The 18,618-nt window shown below is 51.1% G+C and overlaps 1 protein-coding gene across 4 annotated transcripts in view; it reads right to left on the bottom strand.

The window, feature by feature from the left end:
• The window catches only part of Pdzd2 (PDZ domain containing 2), a 386,071-nt gene that overhangs the window by 8,889 nt on the left and 358,564 nt on the right, over positions 1–18,618 (bottom strand). For all 4 annotated transcript variants that reach the window (XM_052159550.1, XM_052159551.1, XM_052159552.1 and 1 more), the window contains 4 exons: positions 17,515–18,290; positions 13,770–13,914; positions 3,452–7,373; positions 2,439–2,556 (listed from right to left, as the gene is read on the bottom strand). In XM_052159550.1, coding sequence (XP_052015510.1) covers positions 2,439–2,556; positions 3,452–7,373; positions 13,770–13,914; positions 17,515–18,290 — 4,961 coding nt within the window. The remainder of the gene's footprint in view (positions 1–2,438; positions 2,557–3,451; positions 7,374–13,769; positions 13,915–17,514; positions 18,291–18,618) is intronic.

Below are 18,618 nucleotides of genomic sequence, written 5' to 3'. Positions count from 1 at the left end.
GTCACTGTAGCTTGTCTTCAGATACACCAGAAGAGGGCATCAGATCCCATTACAGATGGTTGTGAGCTATCATGTGGCAGCTGGGAATTGAACTCTAGAAGAGCAGTCGGTGCTCTTAGCCACTGAGCCATCTCTCCAGCCCATGTGCGAGGCTAATGACCCACCCTGCAGTTGTGGGACCAGGAAAAGGTGACCATGACTGAAGCCTCCAGAGGCAGAAGCTTTCCTGGGTCTCCAAGTTTTCAAGCCATCTAAGGAAAATCTCTGCCTTTCTGGATCTGAGCACAGCACATGCCTCCGCTCCTTATAGCAAGAGCTTTGTGCATGCTATGCAGGCACGCTATCAGGTGAGCTATACTCCCTAAGTCCACAGTTATTAGCAAACCGGGGTTTCTACGACAGAAAGATGAGAGTGAAGAGGCAGGGTAAGGTGTCATACCGCAGCCATGTCTCCACATTTGGGTCCCTGAGTTATCTGCAGGTACACTTGATTAGCTGGTAGTCATAAAGTGGGCGAAACTGTCAACCATATGAGACTAGAACATTCTTAGTGTGGTAGGGTTATACAACATTTGACTGTCTTGCTTTAAGCGCCAGTCAGAGGATATTTTGAAATAGAAGATTGAGCACAACTGGTTAAGCAGTCCAGAATCTGACGTCGCCCCCATTTTAGACACGATTCAGCAACACTTTAAAGTTCTACATTGTTTGCTTTTTCATGAAGTAAGCAAGCATCACCAGCTTCAAGATGATAGGAAGCACACTGTCACTCGAGAAAGCTAATAAATAACCTTTGAGGACTGAATTATTAAGAGAAAAGGAAGCAGAAAACCACCTGTGGGGTCAGCTGACCAGGAAGCCTAATGGAGGAGCGTTTAGTTGTATTGGTAAGTCATGAAGACTTGGGTACCTTCAGTCATCCAGACGAGGGGAACAGAAAGGAGACGCTGACCACTAGGTTTTCTAAACAAGCGCAGGCGCTCATGGCTTAATGAATGGTTTCTGCACACCTCCGGAAGAGGTGGAGATGCGAATACTTGTAGAGCAGTGACAGTGTACCTTAGAATGGGCATACTGCCATCAAAATTTACATTTACTAATTTCTGCGGGAATGGGGGTGGGTTTGGGGAAGCAAGCAGCCGAGGATGAGGTCTGATGTTGCCTGAGTAACTCTGTACAGCACTGGGATGCCACATGAACAGGGCCCTCCCTCCAAAGCTTGGCCGTGTGGTTGTGAGAAAAGCAGGCTGGATTTTGGCCTCTTTCACCTTTCGGGGTACACCAGAAGGCCACAGGACCCTGGTTTGTGCCTTTCTGGTTTGAGCGCACCATACTCTCTGGGGAAAGCAGGGAGACGCGGCACAAAGGAAACAAGGTCGGGCTAGCTATGCGCTCTCTCCCATTGCAAACCTACCGAAAACAAAACACGGGAAAAGAAACCTGCGGTCTAACGCAAGCAGGAATGGTCCCGGACGCCGTTCAAACTGCACACTTGCTCAGGGTACCGATCCGATAGCAGCGCCTGGCATTCTGTCTGCACTCCAGCTCTGGGTGCATATTGTCCCAGAGTGAGCCTGGGGCCTGTGCCGCATGCGCACCGCTGAAGCTAGAGCCGACAGCGCGGTCCCTGTCACTCTAATGAAAGCACTTGCTTCCTCGAAGGCTGTCCTGACTGTACCAGTGGGCTGAGAATCTGATGGGAGGGGAAACCGATAGGTATCTGTTCCCAGGCTCCCCCCACCTCCTCGCTATCCTGGCCCACGAGATGGGAAGGCTTAACTGAGAAACCGCAAATGGAGCCGAGGAAGATGTGGGGGAATCGGAACAGTGTTTGTAAACGTTAGTAACCCAGGATCTCATCACTCATTTCTATTCGCCCTGTTCTCAACAAATATTCATCTGTCGAGGTTCAATTTTTTACTGTCGGGGTTGGGGATTTAGCTCAGTAGTAAGGCCCTGGGTTCGGTCCTCAGCTCTGTTAAACAAAACAACAACAACAACAAAAAGACAAAATAACAAATTTTTACTGTCCCCTGAGGAACATTCTAGGTGGGAACCCATGGTCTCTGTTGTCACTACTGTCCACTGTCACAATACGGTTCATTTAACATCTGAATCTTTGACCTTATAAACTGGGGCTTAGGAGCTCTTAAACTTCGGGGCATAAGCCGGGTTTAGAACAGTGTGAGCCTTCCACCAGCAGGTGGCGCCGCTTCCTAGTTTATGTCCACACTGAAAGGGACAGAGGTCATTCAGCAATTCCTTTGCAAACTTAGGGTAGAAAGGCTGGTGAACAGTTGCTGCAGGGGACTTAGGACGGCCCTCCAATCCAACATTTCGCACCGGCCCTCAAGCAACAGACTGCGCCCAGCACCTGCCCCTCCCCCACTTCACCAACACCCTCCGCTCCATCCCTGGGTTTTGGGCACCCTGCTCACCTCTGATTGTGCCTTCGCTTCCTGAATGAGAGTGAGGAGGGGGGAGTCTGACCCCACTAATGACAAGACGGCCTGTAATCTCTGCTGGTCCCTCGACGAGGATAGGAGTTGACCCAGACTAAGTAAAAAAATACATTGGACAGAGATTAAACAAACAGCAGCCACTCCATTTCCTAAGGGCTAGCCTGGAAGGTCTTCCTCTGCCCTGCTGTGGGTATTTCCCACCTATCTGCCTCCTGTTGGGCATAGGTTCTACTCCACAGTTACGGAGAGAACCCTACGAGGCAGGCATAAATATCTGGAAATGTTCCTGAGGACTCCTCTGGGATATTGAGGGACCAGTACAGGAGTGTAGCAGACAACTTTTTGTTTTATTATTTTATTTTTTTGTCGAGACAGGGTTTCTCTGTATAGCCCTGGCTGTCCTGGAACTCACTCTGTAGACCAGGCTGGCCTCAAACTCAGAAATCTACCTGCCTCTGCCTCCCAAGTGCTGGGATTACAGGCTTGCGCCACCACCGCCTGGCAGCAGACAACTTCTGACATGTTTAGAAATTGGAAGCCCCAGTGAAACATTTTAAACACTGAGAGCTTCCCGCTAAGCTGCAGCTGCTTTGGGAGCCCCCACAGACACCCTGAGGCACGGACTGTCCCCCTATGTTACTCCTGTCCTCTGAGCCACACAGTGGCAAGCATGTGTGGCTTCCCGGCTGGATCCTGACTGAAACGCAGGGTGGCGTCTGGATCGGATCCTAGAATCGAAAAGGACACTGGTGGGATTGATTCGGCAAGCTCTGAACTTTGTGGCTTGGGGCCTAGGGTTGGTTGTCGGGGTTAAATCCTCAATTCTCAGTCACGGACCAGGGTTGTGTAAGATTGGGAAGTCAGGCAGAGTTAGTGAGAGGGAGCTCGGGACTCCCCTCATTACCTTTGCAACTGTTTTATAAACCTAAAAGTGTTGTCAAAGGAGGCAGGCCTGTTTGAGTAAGAGGGGAGTGAGGGTAGATACTTACTTCACTGACCAGCTTTTCCCAGCAGGCATGGCCCGCAAAGATTCACCGTGCCCTTCCCTGGATCCAGTGGGTACCGCAGGCTCACTGGCTGGAGGAGGGCTGCCTCCTTTCGGGTAGACTCTGGTGCCACCGTTCACGGGACATGAAAGGAAGGCTGATCCGTTGAGATCTGCATGGCCTGTAGCTGGGGAGCCGGCTGGAGAGGTGGCTGGGGAGCCCTGCGACCTTTTGGGGGTGATCTCCAGCTGGGTTCTAAAGAGCACAGCCCCTGGGCTGGCAGAGCAGTCCTCGCCACTACACAGCTTGTCCAGGTCCGGCATGCTCAAGGCTCTCAGCTCCTGGAGTTTGGATCGGGACACTGGGGAGGGCTGGGCGTGGCGCACGGAGGACTTGTTCCTCTTGATGGGTGAGGCCGGGCTCCCCGTGGCGGCAGGAGTTTCCACGGGGACAAGTGATTTCTTTGGGTCTGGACTGGGGCCCTTGTTCCTCGTGTCTGGTGGGTTCTGCCTGGAGACCGTCAGCGTCATGCTGGACGGCGACTTCGTCATCTGCGGGACAAGGCTGCCGGCCTCGCTCTGGTTCTCACTGCAGGAGCTCAAGCTGCGTCTCAGGGACCTTGCGGTGACATCACCGGGGCTCCCCGAAGCGACGCTGCCAGATGACCGTCTGCTAACGGGGGGCTTGGAGCTCACGGACAGGAACGGGCATGGGGCAGGCTTGGGCGCGGGCCGGTCAGAATTGGCCAGGTTCTCAAAAGACTTGATCCGCTGCTTAACAGAGAAAAACGAGGTAGATTCATGGGGCCAATTCTGCTCGCAGCAGTAGTGTCTCCTGGCGACTTGGACTTTGTCTGGGATGAGGCAGCTCGGCTCAGGGACCGCACCGATGTCCCCCATATCCACCGGGGGCAGGTTCTTTGGGGTCTCCAGCAGAGGCTTCACACTGTATACGCCCTGCCCGTGAGTCACGCCTTTGGCTGTCTTCTCAGAGAGATTGCCACTCACCGCAGAGCCCTGGGGGTCCTGAGGAGAGTGACTTGGGCTGTGTGGGGAAGGTCCTTCTCGCCCAAAGTGGCTTGAGAACTGGGCTGGCATGGAGTAAGTCCTGGTGGCTGGCCTTGGGGTAAAGTAGGGATGCTCTTCTCCGGCCAGGCCTATGGGTACCCCGTTCTTGGGCACCCCTACAGAGGCTGGCATTTGGCTTGGTTTGTCCTGGGAGGCCTCTGGCATCTTGGCAGGCAGCTGTGGGGAGGAGGCGGCGGCCAGTCTGGCTGAACTGAAGGACCAGCGCATTTCCCGGTCCACCTGGGACGGAGGGAAGGGTGGATGCTTTGGGGACGACTCCGCAGACTGCCGGAGTCTGACCGAATTCTTCTCCTGACAGGTGCTCTGGGTCAAGAGTCCTCCCTTTCTGTCACTATCGGGTGGCTTGTCACCACACACATTCTTTGGCATTCTTTCAGAAGAAATCTCAACGATTTTCAGCTGGTTCGTCCTTTCTAGAGGGTCACTAGCCATTTTTTCTGCTCCTTTCTCACCGACGCCCTGGGGCTGGGCTGCTTCTGATATCACCGCGTCTACCCGGCTGGGCGCCAACTGCTTGCTCTGTCTGTTCCCTGCCAAGGCTATGCTGGTCCTCGATGCTGAGGGACTCGCTGACCCAGAGTTAACATGGGGCACCTTGCCCTCTGCTCCATACCTAGGGGACCTGGAGGAGGTGGTTGGACAACTTGTGTCAGGTTCCCAGTAGACAGCCATGTGGAACCTATTGTTCGCACCTTGCTCAGGGAGGGGCTTGGGGGAGGTCAGGGGACACGTAAAGGTCCGAATGCTTGTGTCGGATGCGGAGGTCCTCAGCGACCCAGAGGCAGCCGGGGGTGGCTTGCTCTCTGGATCGCACTGAAGAGACTTAGGGGCGTCCCCAGCAGTGTTCTTAGGTTCCTCTTGGTCAGCTACGTGGAACCTGTGTGACTCTGCCTTAGGAAGCATTTTATGGGATGCCTGGGGTGAAGGCAAGGACTTCCTGTGCTCGGTCCTGCTGCCCTTAGCAGAACTGGCCCCAGGTCCCTCAGGACTGCCTTTGTTTTTGCTGTTCAGCCTCTTAAGCTGAGGGCTGCACTTGGCTTTCTGACAGTTACTTAGTGCTTCCACTGGACTCTTGGGGGGCAGGTCTTTGTTCTCCTGACTCTTCTGCCGTGGAGGAGGGCTCTTAGGCACAGCCACTCCCTTTCTGTGGGTGGTGCTCGCCGTGTTCGCTTTCGAGCCAGGACTCATAGCCAGGGTAGAGGGCTGTTCCTTCTCAGGTTTGTTCTGCAAATGTGTGCCCTGGCTGTCTTTATTTATGTCTTTAAACCAGGTCATGATAGGTCTCCTGGAGATGGCTTTTGGTTTCTGCAGCAAGCCGTCCAGGTCGCAGCCCTTGGCGATGTGGAGGTTTGCCAAAACTGTCTCCCCATTCTTAGGGCCCTCGGCGCCCAGGGCATACACACTGCGCATGACACTCGCAGGCGCCGCCCCTTCGTTTGGGGTTCCCTCATCCAGCAGGTCCCGTCCCAAACCATTTGCCATATCTGGGTTCCTAAGGACAAAGGGTGGGGTTTGACAAGGTCTGGTCATTTGGGAAGGCTGGCCGTCTCCCATGACTGAGCTTGTGCCGGTGACAGCCATGATTTCCTCTGTGCATTCAGGGGTGTGGCTCGGTGAAGCATTTATGCTCGCCCACGTCTCATGCTCCTGAGGGCTTACATCCAGGAAGGAAAATGGCCCGGAAGGGTCCAGGGTGGAAGTGTATGAGGCTCCTGGATTGAATGCAGCCTGGGCAGGAGCTTGGGCAGGCACTGGGGTCTCAGGGCAACCGCCTGTGGCACAGATTTCTATCTGCTCATCCTCAGACTCGGTGCTCCCTTCCTTGTGGGAGGACTCCTGGGAAGGAGGAGGTGACCAGTTGTTCCTGGCAGCTGCTCGCGGGTCTTCAGCAAGAGACTCAGGGTCCGAAGAGGAGTCTTCAGCATCGCCATACATGGACGAGGGCGACGGATCTGAGCCTCCACCGGGGCCTGAGAGGGAGACAGTGTCTTCGTGGAAACTGCTGAAATTTCTCGAGTAGTTGTTCAGAAAGTTTTTGTTCACAGTCAAATGTTTGTCGGGATGGATGGAATCCAGCACGGAAGGCCGGAAGGTCCACTGAAGGGCTGGGGGTGAGTCTGTGCCTCCGGTCCTCCTCGGGGAGGACAGCTGGTCACTCCTGACTGTCTGAGGGTGGTGGCAACTGTCACCCCCAGCTCCACCTGGTGGCTGACTCTCAAAAATGTCCTGGTGAGCCCTGTGGTCCGCTTTCAGAGGAGACTGAGGAAGCCTTGCCTCAGAGGCTTCCCCGATGAACTTGTCAATGTCTGTCACAGGGCTCTCTGTGCTCTCCGACAGGGTCCTGTCGGTCTTCACTGGCACAGAGGGGCTGGCATGCGATACCTTTCCAGCTGTGTCGTCAAGCAGAGCCCTGTCCTTCAAGCTTTTAGGTATGCAGAGTCCTGCAGCTTCCGGGGCCTTGCTGGGACCTGAGAGGCCTCGGCTCCTTTCCTGATCCCCAAGGGAGGGTTGAGGAACGGCTGTAGCTGGCGCTGCTCCTGTGCTCGTGGGGACAGCTGCTCTCCTGGTGCTGGGAGAGCTGTCCCCAGGGGCAGCCCAAGCCCTGCTGGAGTCAGGAGGAGTTGAGGCCCTCTCCCTGGGAGATACGCTTCTCTGTCTCGGTGGCCTTATTTTAGATATGTCCTGGGACTCAGGCTCCGAGGTCCCGGGACACACAGGCTGGCTGAGGCGTTCATGCCGGAAGACTTGCTCGGTGACTGCAGAAGTCTGGCTGGAGTCAGGATGAACTTCCCTGCTCTTCCCGGGGGAAAGGAGATGGTCTGGGGACCCATCCCGTCCTGTAGAGGGTAGGGGAGAGTAAAGGGGGAAATGTAAGCAAACAGTAACCCGGTAGAGTTGTGTCAACGTATAAACAATCTCACTGTTGTTTCTCAGACATTCCACAGCCTACATCCAGACCTTCTGCTTCTGCCTCTCCAATTGTAGAGCGCTCACATCTAGCAGCCATTACCCCGTCCGCTTTAATCACCTTAAAGTAACTCGGACAAACTGGACGAACATTTTAAACTTGCCCGTGTCTCTCTTTGTTTGCTTTCAGATAGGAGACGCCAGAAATCTCCTGCCCGGATTTCTTGACCCAAGCACCTCTGCCGGCACAAGTTCTGGGAAGACAGGCATGGCTGGTAGTATTCCTTAGCTTTGGCCTAGACGGGGCAGAGGTTTCCTGTCTTATCTCGTTCCAGCATCCATCTACCTGACCATGAGTGACTCCAACTTTACCAGGAAACAGTTCAACCTGCAAACCCAAGAGGCTTACTTTTTTTCTAACGTCTGAGATGGTCTCTGTATAGCCCTGGTTGACCTCGTGCCCCTTGACTCTCCTGACTGGCCTCCATGATGGGCCTGTACCTGCACACTTGGCGGCCATTTTTTTTTTTTTTTTTTTTTTTTTTGCATAGGAGACAGAGCTGATGTGTCAGGTGGGGTCCTCGTTGACACAGAACTCTAGCTCAGCCTTGAAGTAGCTTGTTGAAACAGGGGATCTGAAAGCCAGTTAGTCCAGGAAACCTTAATGGTGGAGGGAGCTCGACTGCTCTGTCCTACGGTGTCTCCTCAGAAAGCCCAGCAGCATGCACCGCACTCTCTTGGGCTAACATCACGTTGACATGTGACCCAGGAGAGGTCTTGGTTTGAGCAGTGTTACCCCAAATGTTAAGCATATGTCCTCAAAGCTTTCCTAAAATTAATTAGGAAAAAATAAATTAATTTTAAAGACAGAGTCTTGGGGCTGGAGACATGGCTCAGCAGTTAAGAGCACTGACTGCTCTTCCAGAGGTCCTGAGTTCAAATCCCAGCAACCGCATGGTGGCTCACAACCACCTGTAACAAGATCTAACTCCTTCTTCTGAAGACAGCTACAGTGTACTTACATATAATAAATAAATCTTTAAAAAAAAAAGTGTTAAAAAAATAAAAAGACAGAGTCTTGAGTGTCCCAGGCTAACCTTGAACTCACTATGTACTAGAGGATGACCTTGCGATGACCAGTGCGCCATCTTACTGGCCCCAGCTTACATGACACTTTGATACTGGGTTTCAGTAAGTTGCTTGCAGGCCATGAACTTGCTACCCTTCCATCTTGGCCTGTGGACAACTGGTTGGGATTATAGGTTTGTGTCACTAGGCTTGGCTTTAATTGCCTCTTTGTTCCCCTCCTGTTGTCCCTTTATGAATAATGACAAAGGAATTATTAGCCAATAATGAAGTCTTAGCACTGTGGTAGGAGATTTCCACACAGTTAATGTTCCTCCCAGTGATGGGAGGCGGGTGGGCCCTGCGCACTGAGAGGGTGAGGAAGGGAGTCAGCAGGTGGTCAGGCAACGCGTCCAAGCTCACCACAGGTCACAGGTGGGAGAGCCAGGATTGGCTAACCCCGACCCCTGTGGCCTCCATGTGGAGCGTGTGGCAGTAACAAGGCTGGTTCATCAACATGCCCATGGAGATGGCACGGAACTCCCCGGGGCCTGCTGTGGAAGGCCAGATGCTGCCAGGAACACCTGCCGACCCAGACGCTAGTCTCTGCTCAGCGACTGAACTCTCAAGCAAAACGTTCTTGCTTCTGCTGACACCAATACAGGGGAGAGTGGCAGTGTGACAAGAGGAAGGGACTTGAAGGCCACTTAGTCTGTGTGTGCAGTGTGTGTGTGTGTGTGTATGTGTGTGTGTGTATGTGACTGCATGTGTGTGTGTGACTGCATGTGTGTGGTGTGAGTGTAACTGCGCGCGCGCGCGCGTGTGTATGTGTAGTGAGTGTAACTGCGTGTGTGTGTGTGTGTGTATGTGACTGCATGTGTGTGTGTGGTATGAGTGTAACTGCGTGTGTGTGTGTGTGTGTGTGTGTGTGTATGTGACTGCATGTGTGTGGTGTAAGTGTAACTGCGTGTGACTGCATGTGTGTGTGTATGTGTGTGTGTGTATGTGACTGCATGTGTGTGGTATGAGTGTAACTGCGTGTGTGTGTGTGTGTGTGTGTGTGTGTTTTTGTGTGTGTGTGTGTGTGTAGGTCAGAGGACAACTTGTAGGAGTGTGTTCTGCCCTTTCATCCTGTGGGCTCAGGGATCTAATCACTGAGCCATGTCTCTGGCTGCTAAAGATCATCTAACACCATCAGACTTGCTTATTAACATTCACAAACAGGCAAAACTTTCTGCAGTGTTTTTTAGCAATGTGAGTTCCTGCAAAGTGTGTCTTCAAAGGTTTGTTTGTTTGTCTAGTATTTGAGGTAGGTTCTCAAGTAGCCCAGGCTAACCTTGAATTCCCTACATTCCAGATGACCTTGAGTTCCTAATCCTCGCCTCTATCTCTTAAATGCCGAAATCATAAGTGTAAGCCACTACAACCCAATGTATGTGACACCGGGGATTCAGCCCAAGGCTCTGTGCATCCTAGGAAAGTGCTCCACCGTCTCTCGCCCCTACAGAGGGCTTTATTTGAGGGAGATGAATTTATCTGGAGGCAGCCCTTGCACTGCCTTTTAAATAATGCTTCATTTGGAACCCCCACCAAAGACCCACTAATGGGAATATCCCCAGGGTGGATGGCCCAATTAGCCTTGACTACCCGTGATGCCGGGGTGTGGGAGGCTTCTGCGACACAGGTGCAGCTGAGTCACCAGGGCTTGGCATGACCTGCCAGGCCACACCCGTCACGCAGGAGCACTGTTGCCACAGCAGCTGCTTGAAAACTGTTGTCCCCATCTGAGGCTAAAAAGTATGCGAGGTACCACACTGAGAAAGGAAAAGGCTGCCGTACACACAGCAGGGACAAAAGGACACACAGAATAAAACGACAGATTTCCTCAGAGGGCTCTGGTGACTTTAAAATTTCCTCCTCAATGTGCGCGTGCGCGCGTGCGCACGCGCGCGCGCACACACACACACACACACACTTCCCAATTTTTATAATATACACTCCTGAATCCATTACAGAGATAGTGACAACAGCGGCTACCCTCACACACCTCTCCAGGGCTTTTCTCAACGTAGCTTTCGCCCCCACTCCTGGTCTTAAGAGTGGCTGACCAAGAGAACAAGTCATAGTTGCCAAGGTCAGCCCTCACTGGCAGCGTAGCTATAATCAGGCGGCCATATGCCTGCGTCCAAGGATGAATCAATTCTTATTCACTTTTGAAAACAATCTCAGGAAAATTGTGCATGCCTGCACATATCTTACCAAGCGCCTATTTGCTAGGCATAGACATTCATACCTGATTGTTCTTGGGAAAATCGCCTGTGCTCATGCACACGATGCATACTGTTTTACTAGACAGTGCTTGGAACGGTGCACACGGAAGCCTCACAGAGGCCTCCGATCAAGCCCATGAGGCAGGCTGCCGAGGGCTCGCATGACCGTCCTGGAGCCTTTGTCAGAGCGTGGACTTGGCCCTGGCCAGAGCATGATGCCCACGTGCTGCCTGCCTGGTATCATTTAGAGACGTTTTCTAAGAAGCAGGATTTTTAAAAATTAATATCTTTAGAGTGTGTGTGTGTGTGTGTGGGCATTTGGTGCCATCACATCTATGGAGGTCAGAGGTCACTCTGTAGGAGTCAGCTCTCTCCTACCATGTGGGTCCTGGGGAATGAATTCAAGTCTTCAGGCCTGACTTGCCGAGCCAACTCAGGGGCCTAAAAAGCAAACTTTTTTTTTGTTTTTTTTGTTTTTGTTTTTGTTTTTTTGAGACAGGGTTTCTCTGTGTATCCCTGGCTGTCCTGGAACTCACTCTGTAGACCAGGCTGGCCTCGAACTCAGAAATCTGCCTGCCTCTGCCTCCCAAGTGCTGGAATTAAAGGCATGCACCACCACTGCCTAGCTTCAAACTTTTTTTTTAAGGTAAGAAAGAATTCTTTATCAAAAGTGTGTTCCTCTCCCCCCCCCCCAAAAAAAAACGTTAGATTTTTGAAGACTATCTTTCTTGTACACTGGAAAGCAGTTAAGCCATTTGTGATAAAACTAGGAGGAGGAAAGGCCATGCCCAATAGTCAAGGTCACTGCTGGGCCTTTTACCCGAGAGAATGGAAACATCACAAAAAGACAGAGGCACTAAAAACTGTAGGAGTAAAAGGTAATTGTAAAAATCATATTGCAGGAGTAAAAAAATTGTAGGGGGAAAAATTGTAAAAGGTAATTTAACACGTGGTCAAACACTGGAGATATACCTCCAGAGCCCTAGAGGGCGCCAGAGCTCCATCACTGCAACCGGCTCCGGCTCCCTGCATGTAAGAACTCAATGATAACCAAGCACAGCATGTTTAAAGGTTATTTACATATTAAATGTAGCACGTGTATTATTACATATTAAACATCATCAGTTTAATGGAACTTGCATTTTTTCAGTTGCTTCTTTCTCCAAGGCTTATTACTGGTGGGAAGTCCAGAGAGGACAGACAAACACCTGCAGTGGGTTGGAATCGCGACGGAACAGGTAGAAGTACCTGGGAACACAGAGGCTATGTCTTTTCTTTGGCTCTGGGGCCGGAAGAGTAAATTCCTCTCTGGTCCAAAGAGCTTGTCTGTATAAACACTTCTTTAAGGTATAAAACCCTCAGGACTAGGAAAATTAGACTTGAGTGCATAGATTTTCTATTGTTTCAAATAAGGAGGAGATCGGTTCTGGTGATAAAAGAAAGTAATCCCTTTGCTGTTCTTCAATTCTGAGGGCCACACAAGTCCCAGGAAAACACCCAGAGAATCATCCTGAAGAATGAGCTCTCGTGGGACAGTCCATAGCTCTGGTCTCAAATGAAGGCTATTTTGAAAGATGACATCTTTAGGATGGATGGAACCCCATGTTACTTGAACGGAACCCCATTTAAGTTAACACACTTCACTGTAAAGTTTCAAATTTCTAATGAAAATTGTCCTTTAATGTTTACTCAGTAGCGAATGCTTGTGACCTGAACTTAAAGGATGGAGTAGGAACCATGGTAATGGACTCATCATGGACCGAGGAACAGGGTGCTACGGTGTGCTTCCGGCATCTGCGGTTTTTCCTCTTGGTAGTCAACAGTGTACACATAGAAGATGGGTGTGGTGGTGTGGTGACTTCAAGCACCTAGGACTGACTGAGGCAGGAAGCTCTTAAGGTCCAGATCAGCATAGGCTACAAAATGAGATTCTGCCTCAAAAAACGCCTGTGGTGGATATTCTACAGTTCCAAAATTTAAAACTATAGGACATCCCTGAGCCGGTGAGGTGGCTCGGTGGGTAAAGACACCTGCTGTCAGCCTTCAGGTCTGAGTTCAATCCCCCTGAGAGAACCGAGTATGGGACATTGTCCTGTGACTTTGACATGTGTGTAGAAGCACATAGCTACACAAATGCATACGTGAGCACACACACACATCACATATATGCAGACACACATCCACATACCACATGTGTACACACCACATGTACGCACAAACACGCACATACACACATATGCACACACACCATACATATGCACATACACATGTATGCACACACACATGTACACATACACATCTATACAGACACACATACACACTAAATAAATAAGATGAAATAACAACTTATGGGACTGCCTTGACAACGGAGCTATCTCATTTTTCTATTACCACAGATCTCCAGCCCTTCCTTCAGGGGTCTCACACCATTACAGCAATCACCAGCCACTAAGACAACTTTCTCCTTTTGCTGAGAAAGCAGCAGAGTCAGTCAACTCAGATTGACTTAAAAAACACTTCGAGCTGGAAGTAGCCACGATTTCTGCTTCTGTGCCATCAGTCTGTCTCCTATCATGCTTTGGTAATTTTCCCCACGTTATTACTTATTTAGTTTTTACTTTTCCTTGTGGAGGTTTTTACTGCCACTTCTCTGTGCACTTGATTTCATATAAGCACAGTAAGGAGATTCTGAGGAGGAAAAAAGCCCCATTTCTTATGTCTCGTCTGTGACACAAAATGAAGCACAAACACGGATGCACTTAGTGGGGAAAGCAGGCGAGGGTCTAAGCTCGGGGCGGGCAGGGCAGGGCGGGGTGGGGCGGAGCGGGCAGGGTATAAGCATAGCGGTTCAAGGACGGTGATTTCTTGTCGACATTGGTTTCCCTAAGTGGTTTTTCTTCCCTCCTCAAAATGATCTTCTCATAACACTTTTCTTAGGACGCATGTTTGTTTCCCTTTCTCTCAATGAAACCAACAAGAACGGAGTCTTACCAGTCCCAGGGTGTGGCCCGCACTCTGGTGCAGCTCCCTGCGGGTTCTCTGTGGGGAGTCCAGTGTTTGGGTGGCATGGGGTACTGGCTGGTCCACAGTTGGTGGGGACAGAGCTGTCCCCCGGGGTGGGATTTCCCCGAAGTTCCTGGCACAAGGAGAAGCAGAAACCATGTTAATAGCTTTTCAGGGTTTCTGCGTCCTTCGACAGCCATTGTCCATAGAGGAGAATCGGGCTGGGAGCCGCCGATCTGGGCTCCGCACCGCCTCCCTAAGCCTCAGGTTTTTCAACTTTCATATGGGGGATAAAAAGACTTGCTGAATCTCAGAAGTTTTAAAGAAAAGATGATTAAGTGAGGAGAGTTATAAAAACAGCAGGGAAGGTTTCTGAAGGGGGGAGGCGCCTTCTGACATCTTGTAAAGGGGGCCAAGATAGTAAAACCAATTCCTAAGCCTGAGAGTGAGGAAGAGGGTAAATTGGGAGAAAGGAGACCAGAGTGTGGAAGGAACCGCAAGATTTCCCTCAGGCCGAGCACAGCCTACTATATCTTCCTTTCTTCCATGGGATGCTGGCACAAAACAGCTTTCAAACTTACTCAAGAGTCCGGCTGTGTTTATTTAAAACTAGTCCACCGAGTCTGTGTGTCATAAAGTGGCCCAAAGGAGGCGGCAGAAGGGCGGGTGGAGTGAAAATCGCCTCTCACAACTCTTGTTAAAACTCATCCTGCGAAGTGTCAGTCACCAGCCAAGGGAAGCGAGCGCTCAGCTCAGGTCGATGCTTTCCCCGCTAAGGGAAATCAAACAGAAGAGCTCGGAAGAGTGGTCGAGGGACAGAGGGGAGAGTGCGAGTGCCCCTGTGTCGGATATTTTAAAATAGCTGATTTTCCAGAGACGAATTTCACCTTAAGGTGAAAGGAAGACTGCGTGCTGTGCACACGAGGGCGTAAACCCTAGCCCCCAGGTAGCAAGGTGTGGTACCCTATATGGAAAGGTACGGTGTTCGTGCGGGGTAGCCCGGCTTGGGGGCGAGGGGGTGGGGCGCTCACTCGGCTCCACCAGTATGCTCCAGTTGAGTAAGGAATGAGGCAGACAACAATAGCACAGGACACATGATGCCCTCTCTGACCTCTGCATGTGCTCATGCGAGTGCATACTAGGATGTGTTACACACATGCATGAACACACTTGCTCGATCTCGCACGCGTGCACACACACACACACACACACACACCACCACCACCACCGCCACCACATCACAAATTTTTAAAAAGTGCTTATAAACAATGGAGAACACTAAAGAGAAGACGTCTGCTTCAGTTTTCAGCTTCTCCTACCCGAGGATGCCTTACACACGCTACCCTCTCTGTCACAAATGTCACACTTCAGAACAAAAAGATTTATGACAAAAACATTTTAAATAAAAGTTTTAAACCCCACTTTAAAAAATGTATTTAACATTTATTTATTTTGGCTTGATTGATTGATTGATGATTGATTGAGACAGGGTTTCTCTGTGTGTAGCCCTGGCTGTCCCAGGACTTGCTCTATAGACAAGGCTGGCCTTGAACTCAAGAGCTCTGCTCCCCTCTGCCTCCGGGAGTGGGGATTAAAGCCACTTCGCATCGCCGCCCTCCCCTCCTCCATTTTGAAAAGGTTTTATTTATTTTTACGTGTCTGAGTGTTGGTCTCGATGCACGTCTGTGCGTCTCATGCCCTCAGAAGCTAGAACAGGGTATCAGGCCCCCTGAGACTGAACTTACAGACGTTGTAAGTTACAGGGCTGGGAACTGAGCCCGGGTCCCTTGGAGGAGTACGCAGTGCTCATAGTGACAAAGCCACCTCTCCAGCCACCCAAAAGTTCTTACTGCAAATATTTCAGAACTATTAAGTCTTAGGCCGGGATGGTAAAAGCACTTGTCTCTAAGCCGGGTGACCTCAGTTTGATCTTTAGGCGCTGCATGGTGACGGGAGAGAACTGACTCCTTCAAGTTGGCCTCTGACTACTGACTGGACTTGCAGCTTGGGATGTGTGTGTGTGTGGAGAGAGAGGAGAGAGAGAGAGAGAAGAGAGAGAGGAGAGAGAGAGAGAGAAGATGAATGCATACACTAAATACAATTAGAAAATATACAGACCTCTCCCTTCCACCCTCCCTGTCTGTCTGTGTTTGTGCTGACAAAGGGTCTGGGTTGTAGCCCTGTCTGATCAGATGTGCAATGGGACACCACATCTGGCAAGAACTATTGTTAATACACGTGAGTAGTTAAGAATAAAAACCCTGATCTGGCCTTCTCGGTTGTCTAGACCTTGCTGGTGAGCCTGTGTGTGTGTGTGCAGGGGAGGGCCAGGGTGTGTGTGTGTGTGTGTGTGTGTGTGTGTGTGTGCAGGGGAGGGCCAGGGTGTGTGTGTGTGTGTGTGTGTGTGTGTGTGTGTGTGTGTGCAGGGGAGGGCCAGGGTGTATAGGGTGTATGTGTGTGTGTGTGTGTGTGTGTGTGTGTGTGTGTGTGGAGAGGGCCAAGGTGTGTGTGTGTTTGTGTGTTTGTGTGTGTGTGTGCAGGGGAGGGCCAGGGTGTGTGTATGTGTATGTGTGTGTGTGTGTGTGTGTGTGTGTGTGTGTGCAGGGGAGGGCCGGGGTGCTGGGGGTGGAGCCCAGAGCTGTGTGCAGGCAGATGTGAGGAGATATCTCTGTGCCACTGAGCCACACCTCCTGTTCTGCCCCCAGGACACTTTCTGAAAGGAAAGGACACACCCTCTAATTGCATGAGCTGCTTATAGGTGAACGCCATTTTGGAGGAGGGGAGGAAACATGAAAGCATACCCTTCTGCCTCAGAGAAATTTTGTGAATGTATTTACACACCCACTTAAAATGACAAAAAACTATCTTCACTAATATGGCCTTAAAAGTCCTATCAGATTCTTTGCTCAGAGACTGAACAATTTCTTCTTCCTTCTTTGCTAGAGAAGGGATATACTGAAAAAAATTGAGTGAACAATTCGATAATAACTAACATACAAACAATTAGTAGTATCAATTAACTTGCATTCAGCACAGTGTACTATAAATTTTGAATGGATTCAGCCCTGTTATTTGGTGTGACAGTATTTTAGCTTCTTTTTTCTCTTATTGAGACAGGGTCTCATTATGTAGCCTGAGCTAGCCTAAAACTCATCAATCCTCCTGCCTCCACCTCCTAAGTACTGGGATCACAGGCATGTGCTGACGTACCTGAGGGTTTCATGTGGCTCTAATCCCACAGGATTCCCGTAGGGATCTTGAAAGTAATCAAGGATCCCTCCTAATCTCATTAGCTGGAGAGAAGGACAGTTAACATCTGCCAGTCACGCCCCTCAGCCAATCAAGGCAGACAGCAATCCCCTGCCTCAGAGCCCAGAGGATCAAGGCTCAGGGAGGCTTAGTGACTTGTCCATGTTATCATTCAACTTGTGCCAACTAGTCTGTGAGGTGGCCCCAGGCCCAGGGCTTTATTCCTCTTCCCCGCCACTCCCTAACACCTTCCCATCACCACCCTGGCCCTGTACCCTGCAAAGCTAGTGAGTATACACTCAGCTTTGGCTGAGAGATCTCATGACTAAACAGCCTGCCACCGTGGGAACGGGCACCCACTAAATGACTGTCGAAAGGTAATCCTCCAGTCATCGCTTTCCCCAGGTTACCCTGCGTCTTACAAAGCGCTCCGTAGCCATCCCACAATATTCATACCCAACAGCCAGAGAAGTGAGTCGGCTACCTTCTCTGCAGCTCGGCCGGAGACAGGATCTTTCGTGGGAGACGCCTGGACTTTCAAGTCCTGAGCGCACGGTCCATTGGCCGTTCCACCCGGGGTCTCCTCAGCATCAGCCCTCTGGTAGTGTGGGCTGATCCTGGCCACGGGTTTGTGCCTGGGCGATAGATTTTCATTCTTCTGTGGCGGGGAGGTCCGGTTTTCTGGGCTCCTTGGGCTCTGGGTGTCTGCAGGGACTCTGTATTCCAGCTTCGGGGAACTTCTTGACCCTGACATTTCCTTTCTCCTGGAGCCTCTGGGCCCGTTCTTGGGGGTTTCGACAGAGCCTGGCAGGGAGGCTGCCTTGGGAGGGGTACCTGCCGCTCCATCATGAGTGCTGTGCTCTGAGTCCAGTGAGCTGCCGAGGAGAGGCACGGAGCAGGCCTTGCTGACCAGTGGTTTCTGGAGTCGCTCCTCTTGCTTGTTCACATCAATACTTTTGGAAGAGGTTGTCAAGGCAAGCCTAGTGTCGTCATCTACCAGAGGCCTGCTGGGACCAGGGAGGACTCCTGGGAGGGAGACACAGTCCCCCTCCCCATCAAAGTCTTCATTGTCACTGCCATCATTGCTGTCATAGCAACGCACCCTCCTCTGGCGGAGAAGGGGGTTCCTGAGGACCTGTGGGCTTCCGGGAAGACTGGCTTGCCTGGCGACTGTCACCTGCTTGTGTAAGAGCCCTGAGGACCTCTGGCTTCCAAGTGTCACAAGGCTGTTGGCCCGGGCTTTGCCTGTCTCCTTGTGAGCTGCAAGGGGTAGAGAGAAAAGACTCAGACAAAAACACAAGCTTCCGATCTGGCCTGGCTTTATAACCTCAATGAAATAAATCTCAGTGCTTGCACTTGCAAGTGTCCCCTCTTCATCAAGGGTCAAGCCTGCCTTGCCCAGCCACTTGACAGAACCAGTCCTGTGACTGTACTTAAGCACTTCTGAATTCAACATGCCGGGCTTGACCTCTGGCCCCCGGACATCCACGTAAATAACACGGCTTCGTGTGCTCCAAACAGCACGGGCAGCCAGTTTATTGCATCTTTTTCTTGCCCCACCCCCTTTCTTTTTATACACATAGACATA

This window comes from Apodemus sylvaticus, chromosome 16 (assembly GCF_947179515.1).
Source record: "Apodemus sylvaticus chromosome 16, mApoSyl1.1, whole genome shotgun sequence".
NCBI lineage: Eukaryota > Metazoa > Chordata > Mammalia > Rodentia > Muridae > Apodemus > Apodemus sylvaticus.
The sequence above is the reverse complement of the archived record's forward strand: the minus strand, read 5'-3'. Positions and strand labels throughout refer to the sequence as shown.